This window comes from Clarias gariepinus, chromosome 24, assembly GCF_024256425.1.
Source record: "Clarias gariepinus isolate MV-2021 ecotype Netherlands chromosome 24, CGAR_prim_01v2, whole genome shotgun sequence".
NCBI lineage: Eukaryota > Metazoa > Chordata > Actinopteri > Siluriformes > Clariidae > Clarias > Clarias gariepinus.
Window position 1 is genome coordinate 13170988 of NC_071123.1, and position 19616 is coordinate 13190603.

General features: G+C 39.7%; 1 protein-coding gene across 3 annotated transcripts in view; it reads right to left on the reverse strand.

Annotated features, from left to right (window-relative positions):
* mvb12ba (multivesicular body subunit 12Ba) overlaps window positions 1–19616 on the reverse strand; it is a 110630-nt gene that overhangs the window by 9588 nt on the left and 81426 nt on the right. For all 3 annotated transcript variants that reach the window (XR_008356274.1, XM_053485447.1, XM_053485446.1), the window contains 2 exons: window positions 17580–17671; window positions 5679–5734 (listed from right to left, as the gene is read on the reverse strand). Coding sequence is in view for 2 of the 3 variants with exons in the window: in XM_053485447.1 (XP_053341422.1) it covers window positions 5679–5734; window positions 17580–17671 (148 nt within the window). In the remaining variant the exon portion in view is untranslated. The remainder of the gene's footprint in view (window positions 1–5678; window positions 5735–17579; window positions 17672–19616) is intronic.

The following is a 19616-nucleotide window of genomic DNA, read 5'->3' on the forward strand; positions in this document are numbered from 1 at the left end:
GGTTACTCACAAGTTACTGCCATGTTCACCCAAAAATACAAACACACAGGCACACACTTTGAGGGGCTCATAAATAATGTATAAAATGGCTGTTGTATGGGCAGGTGGGGGCTGTTCCCTTGTTAATCACATGACCATTCAAGCAGATAAAACAAAGATAGCGAAAACATTGGGAGTGGCCAATACTACAGTTTGAAACATTCTTAAAAGAAGAAATTAACTGGCATGCTGAGCAAAAGCAAATAAAGGCCTTTTTGTAAAAGACCACAGAAGGCAAGTGAACTAAATGGCCAAATAATGGATACCTGTGACCACAGATGGCCCATCCTTCATGATTGATCATATTGATCATATTGATAAATAGCAACAGTCTTCACACTGGATGAGCGCAATATCTCCATGACCAAGAAATGCAAGCCAGGTCCGCAGCTCAACCAAATGCATGCTTATCATCTGTGCATTGAGAAATCGTCGCCAGGGGCCAGACCGTCAAAAGCTAATTCTACTGCCGGGTTTTAAGGCAACTGAGGGAGGACATATGGTAAAAAATAGAGCTTGTTAAAAGAGCTAATCTCTAATTTGGCTAATTAATGTTTTTGATACCACCTTGTACTAGAATGATGAAAAAATAAAAGTATGAAGAAAGAAAGTTACAGCTTATGATTCAAAGCATACCACATCTGTCAAACATGATAAAAGCAGTCTTACGGCATGGGAATTTATGGCTGGCAATAAAATTGGGTCTCTTGCATTTATTTATGACTGATGATAAATATAAAGCTAGCCCACCGGAGCACACCTCCTCCACAGGTTATGGTCGATGAACCGCTGGATGTCCAGGTGGTGCTCCGAAAATAATGTGGGCTTTATAGACAATTGGTGTATCTTTGCGGACGAAGCCGGCCTGTTAGGGCCGTACAGTGTCCATCCCACTCTGGGAGGTGCTGCTTTTATTTATTGTAGTATAGCATAAAGTCGTCACTCAGGGTTCATCATATTGAGACTGTCTGTTCCCTGAGCTATTTTTTTTTTAGAAAGACCCAGAAAGTCGGTTTTAGTTATTTAATTAATATAGAGACCACAAATTCAGAGCATAATGAATACACAACCAGCATGTCTGATCTGAAGCTAGGAGTGTTAAATATTAGATATCTCACATCTAAAACGGTTACTGTTAATGAAAATATCATGGATCAGGAGTTCTTAAACTGTGTTTAACAGAAACCTGGATTAAACAGAAGAGTCAGAAGAGTGTGTAGTTATAAATGAAGCTAGTACTTCTACATACAGCTACATACACCAGCCTTGGCCAACTGATCATAGGAGGGGGTGTCACAATGTTTTTCAATGATAATCTGACTATTGTACAAAAACACAGACACAAATTTAATGCATTTGAAGTTCTCTATAGTAATATAAGTGTAGCTAACAAATATTAAGTCTGCTCAGTTGATCCAGCTAATCATTATTTATAGACCACAAAAGCCGTATTCTGAATTTCTCTATGAATTTGCAGATTTCCTCTCAAACCGTTTCTGTGGACTAAGCGTTAATTGCTGGAGATTTTAATATTCATTTTAAGTATCCATAAGACCCTCAGCACTTACAGTGGCTTGCAAAAGTATCCGGCCCCCTTGAACTTTTCCACATTTTGTCACATCACAGCCACAAACAATCAATTTTATTGGAATTCAGTATTAGTATTAAAGTATTAAATCAGGGGGCTAAATAATTACGCACACCCCACTTTTCAGTTATTTATTTGTAAAAAATGTTTGGAATCATGTATGATTTTCGTTTCACTTCTCAAGTGTACACTACTTTGTATTGGTCTTTCACGTGGAATTCTAATGAAATTGATTCATGTTTGTGGCTGTAATGTGACAAAATGTGAAAAAGTTCAAGGGGGCAGAATACTGTACTTTTGCAAGCCACTGTATGTCCATACTGGACTCAGTAGGAGTAAATCAGTGTGTAGTAGAACCCACTCATAAAGCAGTACACACTTTAGATTTAATATTATCTTTTGGATTAAGTACAGTATAAGAAGTATAATCACAATTCCACAGTCTGAAGTTATCTTAGCTCACTTGTCTCAAATAAAGTGTCATAGTAATAATGTATGCATAGCACAGCGCTACAGCAGAAAACATACATTCACCTCAACTAATACACAGAGCCTTTTTAAATCTCCCAGAGTTATCAACTTTGATTGGATCACCGTCTGACCCCACGGAACTTAAACAGGTGACTGAATATTTAGAGCCAATAGTCTGTTATACCATATATAATGTAGCTCCAGTTAAAAGAAAAATTATTATTAGACATAAACTCGATCTCTGGTATAAGGAGCACACACACACATTAAAATAGACCTGCTGAAAATTAGACTGTAAATGACATCAAACCAAATTGTTAGTATTTTAGATAGCATGGAAGGAGAGTATCCTGAACTATAAAAAAAAAGCTCCTAGTGTTGTTAAATGTTGTTAAAGTGAAATAATAGAAGCACAGCAGCTATGTTCATATCTACATAGGATTAGCATACACAAACTATATCAGCCAGGAATTAGGCCTCATTACAGCACAGAGCATAATGTAAATGACCTTCCATTGGTCTCTGATCAGGGTTGCGTCATTATACTTCTTCCTCAGTGCAGCTTTTGACACTACTGATCATGGTATTTTTTTTCACTGATTGGAAAATGTAGTAGCAATTTAATGAAAAGCCCTCTCCTGGCTCAGATCCTATTTGACTGATTGTTATTAGTTTCTAGATTTAAATCGTGACCATTCTACATGTTTGGTGTTTCACAGGATTCGGTTTTAGTCCCACAGCCTTTTCTCTTTACATGCCTCCTCTGGGCAACATAATTCGTAACCATGGTATTTGTTTTCGTTGTTATGCTGATGAGACACGGTAATATGTGTCAGCAAAACCAGATGAGAAAAAAACAGTTTAATAAAGTTGAGCAATGTGTAAAAAGACATAAGAGACTGGATGTTACAGTAATTAACTTCCTTCTGCTTATCCTGACAAGACAAAAGTTTTTGTCATAGGACCACATGCAGGTAGAAGCAAGCTTTTTGATCACACTGTAACTTTAGATGGCTTTTCTATTCCGACAAGTGCAACAGTAAAAGACTATAAAAGGTGTGATTATAGATTCTACTCTTTCATTTAAAGCTCATGTAGATAATATAACCAGGATATAATTATTTTATCTTAGAAATATTGCCAAGATAAGAAATATATTGTCACTAAACAATGCAGAAAAAATAATGTTGTTTTAGCAGTTCTAAAGATCACCTTTAGACTATTGTAACACCTTACTGTCTGGTTGTTCAAAAAGGTGCATAGACAAGCTTAGTTAGTTCAGAAAGCAGCAGCGAGAGTCCTCAATTCAATCAGAAGATACAAGCACATCACCACTATCCTATCCACAATGCATGTCTATCCCTAGCTCATTGATCACTCAGAGTTGACGGTGAAGTCCTCATGTCTGTGTTTCCTTCAGGCTCTCCCTTTTAGTTATGCTGTCATAGTTAAGTCTTGCCTGAGTCCCTGCTTGCACTCTGCACTATATATTTACCTTATACATTAAGTGAGTGTGAGCATACCTAACTGTTATCTCTCCATTGTTCTCTCTCTTCTCTTCTCTTATCTCTCTCTCTCACTGTTGAACTACACCCGTTGCTCCTGAGCTGCTAGTAATCCAAACCCTGTTTGCCCTGTTTGACCTGTCTGACTCGCCCTGGATCTCTGCTTCTGGTTGGACATTTTGTCGCATGGATGCCCTGTGTGATCTGTTTGGGATGTGTGTGGTGACTGGGGATGGTTCCACTTAACCAAGAAGACAGTTCTGGCCTCGGCTGATGCTGACAGCTATTCTCTGAGGACTTGTGACTGCAGTCGCTCAATAGATCAGGACTGGAATTTTCTGGACTACCTGAGCCTCCAATAATGTGCTGGACTCCAGATTAACCTATAAACAACTGTTATATTGAACCTAACACACAGTATGATTACAGATCAATCCCTGCTATCTGTTATCATCTTTCTATTGCCATCTCAGGAAGTTTTTCCCTTGCCACCGTTGCCCTCAGCTTGCTCATCATGGACTATCATCTAATCATTTTGATTCATACACATTTCATGCAAACGTCCATAATTTTCTTTTGACTGTAAAGCTGCTTTGCGACAATGACAATTGTTAAAAGCGCTATAAAAATACAATTTAATTTAATTCAATGATGTTGCTGAACCTAGACCTTGGCCAAGGACCAAGAAAAGTAACCCCAGATCACAACAGTCTCCACAACTTGTATGGGCTTCTTACACTGATCCACCTATCACACTGGAACAGGAAAAATCTGGAAGACATGACCATTATTCAAATACTAAAATCCTTACGTTTGCCCATTTTTTCTGTTTCCAACACATCAGACTTCAGGGACAAAGGGTTCACACTTGCTGCCTAATATATCCACATACTACCAGGTGCCATTGGCACAAGATATTGCATCTGTAGCTACTATAACAGAAGCCAAATTATGATGGCTAGATGACTGGGTCAGAGCACCTTCAAAACTGTAGCTCTTCTGAGATGTTTCCAGTCTGGAGTGGTCAGGATCTACCAAATGAGGTCCAAGAAAAGAAAACCGGCCAAGGCTCACTGATGCATGTGAGGAGTGGCCCATATAGTCTATAGTCAATAGAGGAGCTACTGTAGCTCAAATTGAGGTTAATGCTGGTTCTCATAAAAATGGTGTCAGAATATGGAGGTCATTACTGTTTTGGTTGTAAAAGTGGGGACATTACTGTCATAATGTTATGGCTGATCGGTGTATCTACCTTGTTTTTTGTGTTACACAAATGTTTTTTATAGGCTAAATAATTAACTTACTGACTGACATGCTTTGTTAATTTCCATTAAACCAATACATTGATATTTACAGCATTGTCTAAGTTTAACAAATAGATTGGATGCCAAAAGTATTAATACAACATATCCCAGGTATTATAAGTGCAAAAAAAGTGATTTCACTAATTAGTTCTAGTCTATCTGGCTTGGAATTGGTGAAATCAGCTGGTTTAGTTAATAGAATGAACAAATATGTATCTGTACCTTTACTTCATGAAGCAAAGGTGTCTACCATTGCACAACCATGTCTAAAACTAAACATTTTTCAAGTAAATTGTGAATGTCTGTGACAAATTTCAGTATGAGATCTTCAGGAAGCAATCAAGCAAGTGGGATTTAAGCAAGTGACACCAGAGTACTGCAGATGTTTTTTGACTGTATGCCCAACTAGAACCAGTAGGTTTTAAAGAACAGAGGACTTGATACTAAATACTGATTGTGGTTTAGCAATGCCATTGCATAAAATATAGTTTCCTCATTGCCATTATATATTTAAACATTGAATTTTCTAAAATTTCCCTTGGTCTCAATACTTTTGGCCCGCACTGTATATCTTGGGCTGATCTTTACCTTTGCTATTGCAATACGTAACATATTGGATCATGCATTTTTTTTAACCAGTTTATCTACGGCATCTGGAAACACTGGTTTAAAGTGTATCTGAAAACTGGAAATGGCTGTAAATAAGCATATCTTATACAATTATATTACTTTAAGAAAGTAAAGAATTAAAAATGACAAATGCAGACTTACATCATCGGAAGCACATGCAAACTTCTCAGAAATCACGAAGGGCACACCATCCATGGCTAAAATGCAAAACAGATGGGAAAAACTTGAATTGACCAAATATATAGTCAGGTGCGTAAGTATTTGGACAGTGACAATTTCTCTCCCTCTCTTTTTTTTTATATTGCTTCTGTATGTTACAACAATGAATTTGACATAACTAAGTCAATATGTGATAAAGTGTAGAAATAATTTTAGGAGTTTAACAAAAGAAATGCATTAGCCACTTTTTACTATATGCTATTTATTTCTTTATGCTATCTTTACATATGTCATGGCCAAAAGTTTTGAGAATGACAAATATTAGTTTTCACAAAGTTTGTTGCTGAACTGCTTTTAGATCTTCGTTTCAGTTGTTTCTGTGATGTACTAAAATATAATTACAAGCACTTCATACGTTTCAAAGGCTTCCATCAACAATTACATGACATTTATGCAAAGAGTCAGTATTTGCAGTGTTGGCCCTTCTTTTTCAGGACCTCTGCAATTCGACTGGGCATGCTCTCAATCAATTTCTGTGCCAAATCCTGACTGATAGCAACCCATTCTTTCATAATCACTTTTTGGAGTTTGTCAGAATTAGTGGGTTTTTGTTTGTCCACCCGCCTCTTAAGGATTGACCACAAGTTTTCAATGGGATTAAGATCTAGGAAGTTTCCAGGCCATGGACCCAAAATTTCAATGTTTTGGTCCCCGTGCCACTTAGTTATCACTTTTGCCTCAGGAACGGTGCTCCATCATGCTGGAAAATGCTGAATCCTCTTTAGGAGACAATCGTGGCACTTGCTGGACTTTCTTGGACGCCCTAAAGCCTTCTTAACCAGAATTGAACCTCTTTCCTTGAAGTTCTTGATGATCCTATAAATTGTTGATTTAGGTGCAATCTTAGTAGCCACAATATCCTTGCCTGGAAGCCATTTTTATGCAACGCAATAATGGCTGCACGCGTTTCTTTGCAGGTCACCATGGTTAACAATGGAAGAACAATGATTTCACGCATCACCCTCCTTTTAACATGTCAAGTCTGCCATTCTAACCCAATCAGCCTGACATAATGATCTCCAGCCTTGTGTTCGTCAACATTCTCACCTGAGTTAACAAGACAATTACTGAAATGATCTCAGCAGGTCCTTTAATGACAGCAATGAAATGCAGTGCAAGGGTTTTTTTGAGGGGATTAAGTTAATTTTCATGGCAAAGAAGGACTATGCAGTTTATCTGATCACTCTTCATAACATTCTGGATTATATGCAAATTGCTATTATAAAAACTTAAGGAGCAACTTTTCCAATTTCCAATATTTATGTAATTCTCAAAACGTTTGGCCACGACTGTAGTACCTGCATTTTAACAGGCTCAAAATTAGACAATTGGTTGCTACCTGGCCAATTGAGGCATGTTTCCTTATTACTTTATAACATATTGAGGACAAGGTCTACTTCTTACAGTTTACCTGGCATATATCTACTTCTTGCCCCCCCAAAAAAAATTATAAGCTGCTTTTTCAAAAAAGGAAAAACAAAGACTGCATGTTTTGCTCTGTGATTTCATCCCAGACAGCGAATTACTGTACATCTTACGAGATTCAGTCCACAGAGACCAGATGATGTAAGGCTACACAGGAAAATGAAAGGTGGTGGAATTTGCTTTCACATAAAAGGTTAGTGTGATATCATAACTACATGAATATTGCAGCCTGAACATGGAGACATTGATCATAATCCGCATTTGTACATGATACTGTGGTCGTCAGACTCCTCCAAGATTGAGATGAGTCTGTATATCAGTGGTAGTTTGAGCAGCTGATGCTTTGATGCAAATTAAAACACCTTGAACCTGAATATATTTAAGACTATGGACAGTGGACTTTATAAGACATCACTATACACTGCTCCCTTTTATAACATCCAAAAGCCCTGTGTCATCCAAGTTCCTGAGGCCTAAGGACAGACCTGGGAGACCAACATCCACATCTTCCTCAAAAAGCCCAAACTGAGGATGCACTTTCTGAAGCAAGTAACTGTTCTTGATAAATGAGAGTACAAGAAGATAGGGTCTAGCTTCAAGGTGGCTCCACTTAGCCGCTATGTTTGTGTTTATGCTCTTTTCATCATTAAACATCAAGGCAGCATAAAACCTGACTTGCTTTAGGTGAAAAACTAAATTTAAATGCCTATATTTTGGATCTAGCAGCAGTAACTTTAAAGAGAAGTAGTGATTGATAAAGCAGGATAGGATATACAGGGGTGGATCTACTCGGGGTAAGGGGGCCCTTACTGACATACTGAATATATATCCATATGTCCAACCATAAAGAGATAAAATATATAAAGATTACTGTGACATAGTACTGTTGGGAAGGAAGCTAAACACAGGCAGTTTATGTGAGGCAAAGTTTGTTCACTTGTTTTTTTTTTTAAATATTACTTTCAGCTTCTTAGCACAAATAATCTTTCGCACACATGCAGACACACACCCCTCTGCATCCCCTAAAGTCTCTTTGGCAGTAGTCTTTTTTTTAATCCAAGTTTTTTGAATTTATTTTCAAACTATACAGAAAAAACAAACAAACAAAAAAAAACACAACCCCCCCCCCAAAACCAGACAAACAAAAGGATGCTATAACAATAAGATGTCCATATTAAATTTTAATAAAATAAAATAAAAGTAATAAGTAATCTTCCCTATACCCTACCTTTATAGTAATTATTTTCTGCATTCATGCCCTTAGCAAAAGTTAAGGAAGACTGCCAAATATTATAAAATGTGCCAGTAGACCCTCCAACTGTATACCCAATTTTCTCTATTTTAAGGCAGTACAGTACATCACCTTTCTTATCCAGCGACTAAACGTTGGTGGATCACGGCCTTTCCATTTAGGCCAATATTTTAATTTTCCTGTGGTTAAAACTAGTGTTTTCTGGGGGCACACCAAACAATGCAATAAATGGAGATGGCTCTACTATCTCTCCGAATATTCCAGAAAAAGTCTAAAAAATATTGGTCCAGAACATGCAGAGTTGCAGGAGCCTGCCTGCATCTGTCACATGTGGTGTTTACTGTGTATCAGTTTTGATCTTAGATAGTCTTTTGACCAATGTAGACGATGCACAATCTTAAATTGTATTCCAGCATGTCTAGGGCAAACAAATGATGAGAACATTTCCCTGTATTATTTTGTGACAGATTTCCTCTGAAATTGGTTAATCTAAATCTGTCTCCAATTTATTTCTGAGTAAAGCTAAAGGTGTTAAATCATACATATTGAGCATTTCATAAATGTTTTTTTTTGTATTTGATTTACATTCAAATATGGAATCTAATAAAGAAAGTGAAGGGCATGATGGGATTTAGATGTGCAAATATCTTTTTACGTTTTATTGGATGGTTAAGTGACTTAACATTCTAACTCACAAAATTAACTGAACAGCCATCCAGCCCTTTGGAAGTTTTGATAGATGTCATCTTACGGGGAAGTATTTATATACACTCACCTAAAGGATTATTAGGAACACCATACTAATAAGGTGTTTGACCCCCTTTCGCCTTCAGAACTGCCTTAATTCTACGTAGCATTGATTCAACAAGGTGCTGAAAGCATTCTTTGGAAATGTTGGCCCATATTGATGGGATAGCATCTTGCAGTTGATGGAGATTTGTGGGATGCACATCCAGGGCAAGAAGCTCCTGTTCCACCACATCCCAAAGATGCTCTATTGGGTTCAGATCTGGTGACTGTGGGGGCCAATTTAGTTCAAGAAACCAATTTGAAATGATTCGAGCTTTGTGACATGGTGCATTATCCTGCTGGAAGTAGCCATCAGAGGATGGGTACATGGTGGTCATAAAGGGATGAACATGGTCAGTAACAATGCTCAGGTAGCCCATGTCATTTAAACGATGCCCAATTGGCACTAAGGGGCCTAAAGTGTGCCAAGAAAACATCCCCCACACTATTACACCACCACTACCAGCCTGCACAGTGGTAACAAGGTATGATGGATCCATGTTCTCATTCTGTTTACGCCAAATTCTGACTCTACCATTTGAATGTCTCAACAGAAATTGAGACTCATCAGACCACGCAACATTTTTCCAGTCTTTAACTGTCCAATTTTGGTGAGCTCGTGCAAATTGTAGCCTCTTTTTTTACCCGGTGGGGTCTTCTGCTGTTGTAGCCCATCTGCCTCAAGGTTGTGCGTGTTGTAGCTTCACAAATGCTTTGCTGCATACCTCGGTTGTAACGAGTGGTTATTTCAGTCAAAGTTGCTCTTCTATCAGCTTGAATCAGTCAACCCATTCTTCTCTGACCTCTAGCATCAACAAGGCATTTTCGCCCACAGGACTGCCGCATACTGGATGTTTTTCCCTTTTCACACCATTCTTTGTGAAAATCCCAGTAACTGAGCAGATTGTGAAATACTCAGACTGGCCCGTCTGGCACCAACAACCATGCCACGCCCTAAATTGCTTAAATCACCTTTGTTTTCCATTCTGACATTCAGTTTGGAGCTCAGGAGATTGTCTTGACCAGAACCACACCCCTAAATGCATTGAAGCAACTGCCATGTGATTGGTTGATTAGATAATTGCATTAATGAGAAACTGAAGAGGTGTTTCTAATAATCCTTTAGGTGAGTGTATATGAAATTCATAAAGGCAACCTGAAAACAAGTGAAAATCAACATTTACATCTGACAGAATAAGTCTGGTAGAAAAAAAAAAACACCCTCCCCACTCATAACCTACAAGAACATGGTGAACATGATACTCTTGGAAAACAAATCCACACATTAAGTCTTTGTGTTCAGAGCTCTACAGAGCCAACAGCTCCCGCTCCCGCCAAACACACCATACTGAAGTAACTTAAATAGCGCATTATGATATATTGTAAAATCTGCTAAATAACATAGTAAAGATAGTAAGAATAATACTGTAGCGTTTTTCACCCCTAAGAAGGAACGAGACGAGTGAGCTACCTTGCTGCCCAATGCGAATGGCTGGGAGTAATTTATTTAGCCACGGCACAAAATAGCATAAATAACACATCCACAGTTAATAAAACAGACATACACACACACAAACTGGCCGAAGCCACTAACCCAAACATTTTTCTCCAACAGGGTGAACACATAACAACCCCTCCCGCAAAACATGACGGTTGCCAATCGAAACCCCGCCCATGCCACACTGCCCCGAGCTGTGACCGTCCCCGGTCACAATGGCGAACTCAGTCTAGGAGGCGTGACGGTGGTCGGTGCGTTGTAAACGCCGGAGTCTTTTGCGGGGGAAGGAGGGGCACAGCCCTTTTCCTGAGGCGGACCGGCCTCCACAGAGTTCGATGTTTCGCTGGCGTTGGGCTGATAGAGAGCGAGACAGTCCCGGTGGAGCACGACCACTCGCAACCGCCCCGTCAACCGCACCCGGTAGACTACATCGGAGAGCTGGGCAAGTACCGTGCAGGGGCCCACCAGAGCCCCCTTTTCCTTCCGGGGGAATACACCCAAACCTGTCCCGCCCCCGGCTGTGGGTATCATACACGCGGCGCTGCTTAACACCAGCCAAGTGTCTACACGCCAACTCGTGGACACGGAACAGTTTGTCTTTCAGCGTACAAAAATAATCCAACCCCGGCTTCGTGGGTAAATCCAATTGTGGAGGGGGCCCGAACACAAGGTCCACGGGCGCGCTGATTACCGACGGGGGCTCCGGAGGACTGCGCAGGAAGACTGTTCTGATTCACGGGGTTCGGAGAGTGTTCGCGCGCTCTTCCACCCGCTCGCAGTACCAACAACGCTCGTTGCTGCACGGCCGGCGGGATAAAGCATCGGCATTAGTATGCAGTTTTCCCGCTCGGTGCTGAACGGTAAAATCGTAGTCCTGCAACCGCTCGAGCCAGCGCTCTAACTGTCCCTCAGGCTCTTTAAAACTAAGCAGCCACACTAGCGAAGCGTGACGCAGTAGTTCCTCTCCGGTCCAGACAACGCGCGGCTGAAGTAGGCGATAGCACGCTCTTTGCCCTCGGAAACCTGAGACAGTACAGCCCCCAGCCCTACATCGCTTGCGTCAGGATATTCGAGAACGGGCGACGTGCCCAGAGCTTCCCGTAACTGAGTGAACGCACGCGCGTGCACCCTGTCCCAGCGAAATGGCGATCGTGAAAATCCTTCACGAACCGGCAATAGTACGAGGCTAACCCGAGAGAGGTGCGTAGCTGCAACACATTTAACGGTTCAGGCCAATTCTGTACCACAGCAATTTTGGCTGGATCGGTGGCAATCCCTTGAGCGCTAATCACGTGTCCCCGAAATACGGTCTCTTGCCACAACAGCTGGCCTTTTTTTTGGATTGAGCCGCAAATTCGCCCGTCGGACAGCTAGAAATACCTCCCGTAGGTTAGCTAGCGCGACCTCAAACTCCTTGCCATGCACCAATAAATCGTCTAAGTAGACGACAACGGTTGCGAGGAATATCTGCCAACACTTTCTCCATCAACCGCTCAACCGCAGCTGGAGCGTTACAGAGGCCAAATCGTGCGCTGCACCAAGTTGGTATGAGTGCACTCGCGCTCATCTATCGCGAAAATATCTGCGAACTCGTGCAAAAGGGACTTAACGGTGCCGGTCTGTGTCTGACTTAGCCCCACACTGCTACGCTGCATCAGCTCGGCCATTATCCTTGCTCGGTCGGTTACCGGATGTTTACATGGCACGTCCACCGGAAGTTCCGCCCCCCCCCTGGTGCGTGCTACTAACACGTCCGGCTGCGCTTTGGGAACTAGCAACCTGGCTAACCCAAAGTTACCATGCAGAGTTCCGTCCGCGAGATTCAGTACCGCACCCCACCTTTCCAAAATGTCTAACCCCAAGATACAATCATCCTCGATGTCTGCCACAAAGGATGGATGAGAAAGAATGATTGCACCTACTTGTATTCGCACTGTGCAACAGGCCCGTATCTTCAGATACCTCCCTGACACGGTGCGAATGTTCAAGGCCGGGTCCGGCAGCATACAACCGCACTCGCCTCGCTCCAATAATCCCCAGCGCAGCAGCAAAACTGTAGAGCCGGTGTCTATGAGCGCGCGTAGCGAAACATTGTCCAGGCCACAGTTTACGTAGACGCTCGCGCGATTTCCTACACGTCCCGACCAGAAGTTAAATCCAGTTGGGGAAACAAAGACGGCTGTGGGAGGCGGCTTCCCCTTAGCGCCCCCAGCTAGTTTAACGGCTGCTGGGGTATGCTGTCCTCAGGCCTTAGAACGTTGCAGCGGTAGTCCGGCGGTCCCTGTCCCCGGCTAGGTTCACCTACCCAGCGGCCCCGAGCCACGGGAGATCGCTCGGCTCTTTCGCCGTGGTGTTCTGCCATGATGGGCTCGGCGGCGAGGCGCCTCAGACAGGGAAGCCGGTGCCGCTAACCGGATCTGCTCACGAAGCCGCTCGGCCGGATTCCCAAAAGGAACGCAGCTGCTGGACGTGCCTGAATTCCGCTCGACTGCGCTGTTGTAGGAAGGCAGGCGCAGCTGCAGGGCGCCTCGCCGGCTGACGGCGCACAGAGCAGTAGCTTGCTCCGGTGCCTGCGCTGCGTCACCGTAGGGATTCCCCCCGAGTTCCAGTGCCGGAACCTCAAACACGCCGCTCTGCTCCGGTCGCTCTTTGCTTGCGCTGGCCCCGTCAGGGAGGGTTTTTCTCCTCCTTAATTGTTCTGCTACTCAGCGGCCTACTTGAATTTTCCGGATGTCCTCCGGGGTGCGCTCTAACCCGTAACTCTCCATTCCACTTCTGACACCAAATGTCACTAGGGCAAGCATATTGGGGTTTCTTCTGGACAGGAACAATAATGGACTTCCATATGTTTGAAGCATGTGGAAATGCTGGTTGTAACTGGTCAGAACAGGCTTTAAGAACCTGACCGGAGGTGATCTCTGTAATTGAATTATCCTGCTGCCTTCTTGGTGTTCACTTTCCTGACTCACTGTTCTGTCTATTCTGTGAACTGAGAAAAACTTGACTGGCTGGATGGTGCATTGTACATGCATGGTACGTTTACACTCACTAAAAGCATTCATACTGCTCCTTAAACAGTCGACTGAAGGCGACTGTTAGGTAGGCGAGCGACCTACCAAAAATAAAAGTGGATGGACAGGTCTGGAAAACTAAGTTTGAGGCACAGAATGCAGGGCAGGGCATGGCCCAGGGAGACATTAAAGCCTTGCTTATACTGTACATGTTTTAAAAAGCATAGAAATCTATTTAAAATAGCTATTTAAAATCCCCACCATTGTGAAACCTTTCAATATGCACATGAATTTATCATTGAATTTAATTGGAGACCAATACCCCACTAAAAGGACCCATAAATGCTACAGCACTGCAAGCAGGCAAAACATACAGACATCCTGGAATTGTTACACCAATGAAAACATTGTTACCTATACTAGAGCTGCGTTCTTAATGTCCCTAACAATCACTACCTCCAAATGATCAAGAAAGAAACCATTACCTTAAAGAACAAATCATACATAATGTCAACATGTACAAAGAATACCAACATATACAGACTCAGGAAACAGGAAAAAGGGACTGTCTACAGCTCTGGTTAAGAGATAGCTCTCATCAAGAGATCTCCCCATATTGGATAAGCACATGTAACAGTATATATAGTAAGCCATTTATGTGCCTACAAAGCTAGCAATTGTGACATGGACCACGTACGTGGTCCTGTATGTGGAGCTGATGAAGCTGATTTTTACGCAAGATGTAAGATTGCTGAGGATTAGGCTGTAAAGGCCATCAGTACATATGGATCTACAAGAACTGAAATTCAGATGCCACCCAGTTTCCCTGACTTGTCACTTTAAAGCAGAAAGCACAAATAATCAGCCAGCCCAGAGGAAAGGTTAATGCAGTAACAAGGGGGTTAAGACAAACAAATATACTTGATTTTTTGTCAAGCAAAGTGGCAGGACCAGTGAAATTGTTGCTTTTCATTTGCAGAGCAGTTATTAGTGTGACCAACTTTGCAAGGGGTGAATAAACAAGTATAATAAGCATCTTCATCGCTAACTGTCACAGTTGCAGAAATTTAAACTTTAGAAAGTTGATGACCTCTGTGCACTATCTGCCTACCACTTTGTGGCTGAGTTGCTGTCGTTCCCAATTGCTTCTACTTAATATTTAGTAGCGAGGAAATTTCACGACTGGACTGCACAGGTGGCATCCTGTCATGGTACCATGCTGGAAGTCACTGAGAGCGACCCATTCTTTCACAAATGTTTGTAGAAGCGGTCTGCATGCCTAGGTCCTTGATTTTATAAACCTGTAACCATGAAAGTGATTGGAAAACATGAATTCAATTAACCTTGTGGGTGAGTGAATACTTTTGGCAATATAGTGTATTTTATATGGCATATAACCTGTTTTTGTCAGTTTTGATGTAACTTGAAAAAAGAACACTCAACTCATAGTACACCTGCATGTGTGTCAAATATTAATTAGGTGGGAAGTGAGAACATGTAGGTCAGACTGATTGACCTTGTAATCTATAAAAATTATAAAAGACAAACATGCGATCTAAAGGAATGGAAGCCAGTTTAAGAAAGAAAGTACAGTAGGTAGACAAGCAGTATTCGACTTTTACTGCCGCGGCGCATAGCAACAGCATTTGGGTTTGCTGGCTTTTACCGCCGAGTGGCGCTATATAACTATAGACTGAGGCCTCAGTTCATTCTCTCCAGGATTAATGAGCCGCAGCTCTTCTAGAGCCGCACGTAGTTGCAAATAAAATCAAGTGAAACATTGTAATTAAATGAATTTATAATCACAGGACTGAAATTACATACAAATTTTGAATTTAAATTTAAATCTTTTTAGGATCGAATTTAAGCAACGTAAACATTAACACAGTGAGCCTTTAGATTTTATGTGTAATTACAAAACCTACGCGTGTAGGGTCTTGTGTCATCTTATATTTTGCGTTCTTTACATTTGTAGTAGATTCATTACCTGAAATAAATGAAACGAAATGACCATAAAATTAAAACATTGTCAGGACATTCTACTGCTTGTGTTTTTGCGTTATTATAAGAATGAAATGCAGTAGGCTGTTATAATTATCATAATTTTCTTTAATAAATAATGAACCCCGTCGCGCTGCCCCACAGCTGGCAAAACCTTCTCAAATACAAGTGAAACATTAAAGGAATTTACAATTACAGTACTAAAATTAGAGTACAAATTTAGAATTAAAATTTAATATAGGCACTTTTTATTTGCATCAAATTTAAGCAAAACGTGTGTGTGTGATGGTAGCTGGGAGAGATGGCTCGGTCGTACCGGTAAAAGATGTTGAGTCCGGGAGCACAAGAAATGGAACGAGAGGTGTATTGTTAGTGTCCATAAAGATTAACCAGGGAAAAATAATCCTTTGGCTGCGGCAAACAATCTCACTGTCTTAGAAACAGCGCTGTATATCATCATGGCTGCGTATTCTTGCGAAAGCTTAAACCCCAGACCCAAACACTGTCATAGATCAACTAAAACCATATCGGGTTAATTTCCCAGAGCAGGTGAGCTTTATCAACTACTAATTATTAGCCCACTGTATAAAATTACCCTTTTAGCGCTGATTAGACTATGTAGGAAATTAAAGAGGAGGAAGTAAACAATAACATTTAGAGCTTAAATTTAACAGTTATGCGCAAAGTGCCGGGAGATTTCCTGAAGCTCAAATCACCGAAAACTACACTTGTGACACAAAAACAGTAATATTTTGAACATTTTGTAGGCTGCCGTTTGGAGAAACCAGAGAATAAAGAATAAACCTGTGTTGGTTCAAAATAACCCAACCAGGTGTTTATTTGTAAATGTACATCCCATTTGACCCAACATAAGCAACAAAACAATGTGTTTAAAGTACCCGAAATAACCCAGAATTTTGAACCCACGGCGTTAATAGGCATTCTGGTTGTCTACCATAAGTAAGTATGTTCCATAACTATGGTCAGTTGTTCAGGGTTTTGGCTAAAAACTCATTTCATTTATTTCTTAGTTTTTTTCAATTTTCCTGTCATTAATTTTATTATTCATTGAGAGAAAAAAATGTTTTTTGCATTTTGCTTGAGAATAAGCATGACAATTCACACCAGACCTTTTTGTCCTTAATTTGTCATGAAAAACATTATACTGTATGTATACCGTGGATACCAACCCATCAAAAGGCATAAGCAATTAGACCCCAAATAATTTTAAAGTCATTAAATTTTATTTTATCTTGCATATCTGCCCTATTACAAAACTCCTGATATTCTTCTTCTCATCATACCGGACCTAAAAAAGTATTTCAGTCCAATTCTGTAAAATTTCCTTTTCTATGTCATCATGCATACCAATGAGCTCCTTGGCTATGAGAAGATTCTGGCTGAGACAAACACAATTTCAAATATATATATTTTTTATACCTATGTTCCATTTAATAAAATAAAATTTTGAACAAGACAACATTATAATAGGATAAAAATATATATATTTTTTACATTATATCATTTCATGTCACCCCATCTTTAAAACTAAAAGTCTGCTGAAATTCTCAGGTGCTTAATTTGAAATCCATTGTGGTGGTGTTCAGAGGGAAAATAACATTGTGTCACTGTCCAAAGACTTAATGCCCTGAATGTATTATTCAAGTAACGTTAGTCATTATGAGTTGTAAAATGGAACTCCTAATGGAATGAAAGTATAAAAGTAGGGCCAACACAAGTAGCATCATATGAAACAATAATATTGCATCAATATCTGATACACAAATTATGTAAACATCTTTACTTTGTAGAATAGACCAAGCCATGGATAATATAAAGGTTCTTACCCGATATGGCATATAGGTTGGAACTCTGGTGTTCATAGTCAGGTCGAGTGGTACTCCTCCTAAAACTGGCAGGTAGGGTCATGGATATGTGTCTGTGGAAAAAAAATGTATATAAACATAAACTAATATCTATGTTTTAGATTATGCATTTTTTTTAATGCAAATTTGCATTTTTTTTGCCCAGGACAGCAAAAGTGCACTGTAGTATAGTGTATTATATTAATATAAACAATTGTGATGTTTCAAAATATACACACAAACATAGAAGACAACATGAAAGGGGAACCTGCTTCTTAAGTGAAAAGTGACAAATATTTTTTTTAAGAAAATGTAAGAAATGAAAAAGGGATAAAAGTAATTTACATTTTGTGGGCGTGATCTAAAAATTGTGCTTGTGCTTAATAAGGAGCATGTAGGTTAGTATAATTAGCTTTTTATTTGCATTTTTGATTAATGTGTTCTAGTTTTGGAAAATAAAAATGCATTTTATCAGTGTAATGCCTCATTTTATCTTTTATTTTCAAAGTTAGACCAACTACAAAATAAATTTTGATATTACTTTTTTTTTTTTTTTGCAATTACACCTGTCAAAAAGTATGGGATCACCTTTACATGGGAAAATGTTTGTTTAATTGTTTAATATGGGGTTTGCATGTCAGCTAAAGGTACGGGGGAGATGACCATCAATACATCTTCAGTGAATGCACAAGATTTTGAGATTTTGGATACTTTTCTGGTTCCATCAATTAAAAGAATGTTTGGTGGTGATGGCAATTTTTCAGCATGATAATGCATATTGCTATGGGAAAACTTTTCTTTAAGAAGGATATATAATGTCTATAGCATGGCCTGCAAATAGTCCGGACTTCAATTAAAAATCATGGACACATGAAAATGAAAGAAAATGATCAATGACTAGGCTACAACAAGCAAAGCTTATCTGGCAATTGTAGTAGGAGAAGGTTGAAGATTAATGAGGAATACTGTTTGTTGACAGTTAAATCCATGCTTTAGAAAATTAGAAAATTCAATACTGTAGAGTGTTTTTGTTTCATGATTTCATAATATTTTCCTCAGAATTGAGCGATTCCATATTTTTTCCATTGCTTGATCTACAAAAACAGCTGCAATTGACCATAGTTTTCTTTCCTTATTATGTTTAAGTGTTTCTTAAAGCCAGAAGGTTATAAGTTAAATGAAAATAGATTTGTTGCATGTCTGTGATTATTTTTTTCTTTCAACAGAATTGAACATGAATGAATATTTTCCAAGATTGCTGATTTCATACTTTTTGCACTTTCCACTGTATATGTTCGACATGCCTGCTGTATAACTAGTAACAAAAGTAAAGGAGAAAAAGCTAAAAAATCATTGGTATAGGGCAGTGGTTCTCAAACATTTTCTGTCATTCTCCACTTAAGGCGGTGGGCGAATTTTCAAGCCCCACTTGTCAACAAAATTATAACGAAAACGGCCAAGTTTACTATTTATTGAACTTTCAATTTCTAAACCAATAAGATCAAATAACACCAAGTTCAAAACAGATAAAATACACGTGCTATTGTTATAACAGGCTTACTTCGTCACTTATCTAGAGCTTTCTTTCAAAGAAATCGAGTGGCTTATTAACGTGACTGGGGTGTGTTGTCTCTAAGTGTCTTCCTACTTTGTTGGGTCTCATGCTGTCTGCTGCCAGCGGTTTAAGACACAAAACACACACGGGTCTCTCCTCTGCCCTCACTATTGTTATGCTCTAAAATGCCCCCTCTGCCACAGATTGCCCCCTCACATAAACTTTTTCAAATAATATATTAGAACATTAATTCATAGGTTTGTGGTTTACAAATTACAAATTATAACAAACAAATTTAATTATAAAATAAGCAGTATAAAAAAATGTTGTATAGGGGGAAAATATATAAATTATATATTTTTTTATATACATGTACAGTAGGTCTATATTTTTATATTGCTTATTTTATAATAAAAATCGTTTCCTGTAATTTTTTATCACAAACAATATTTATTTAGTGTAAT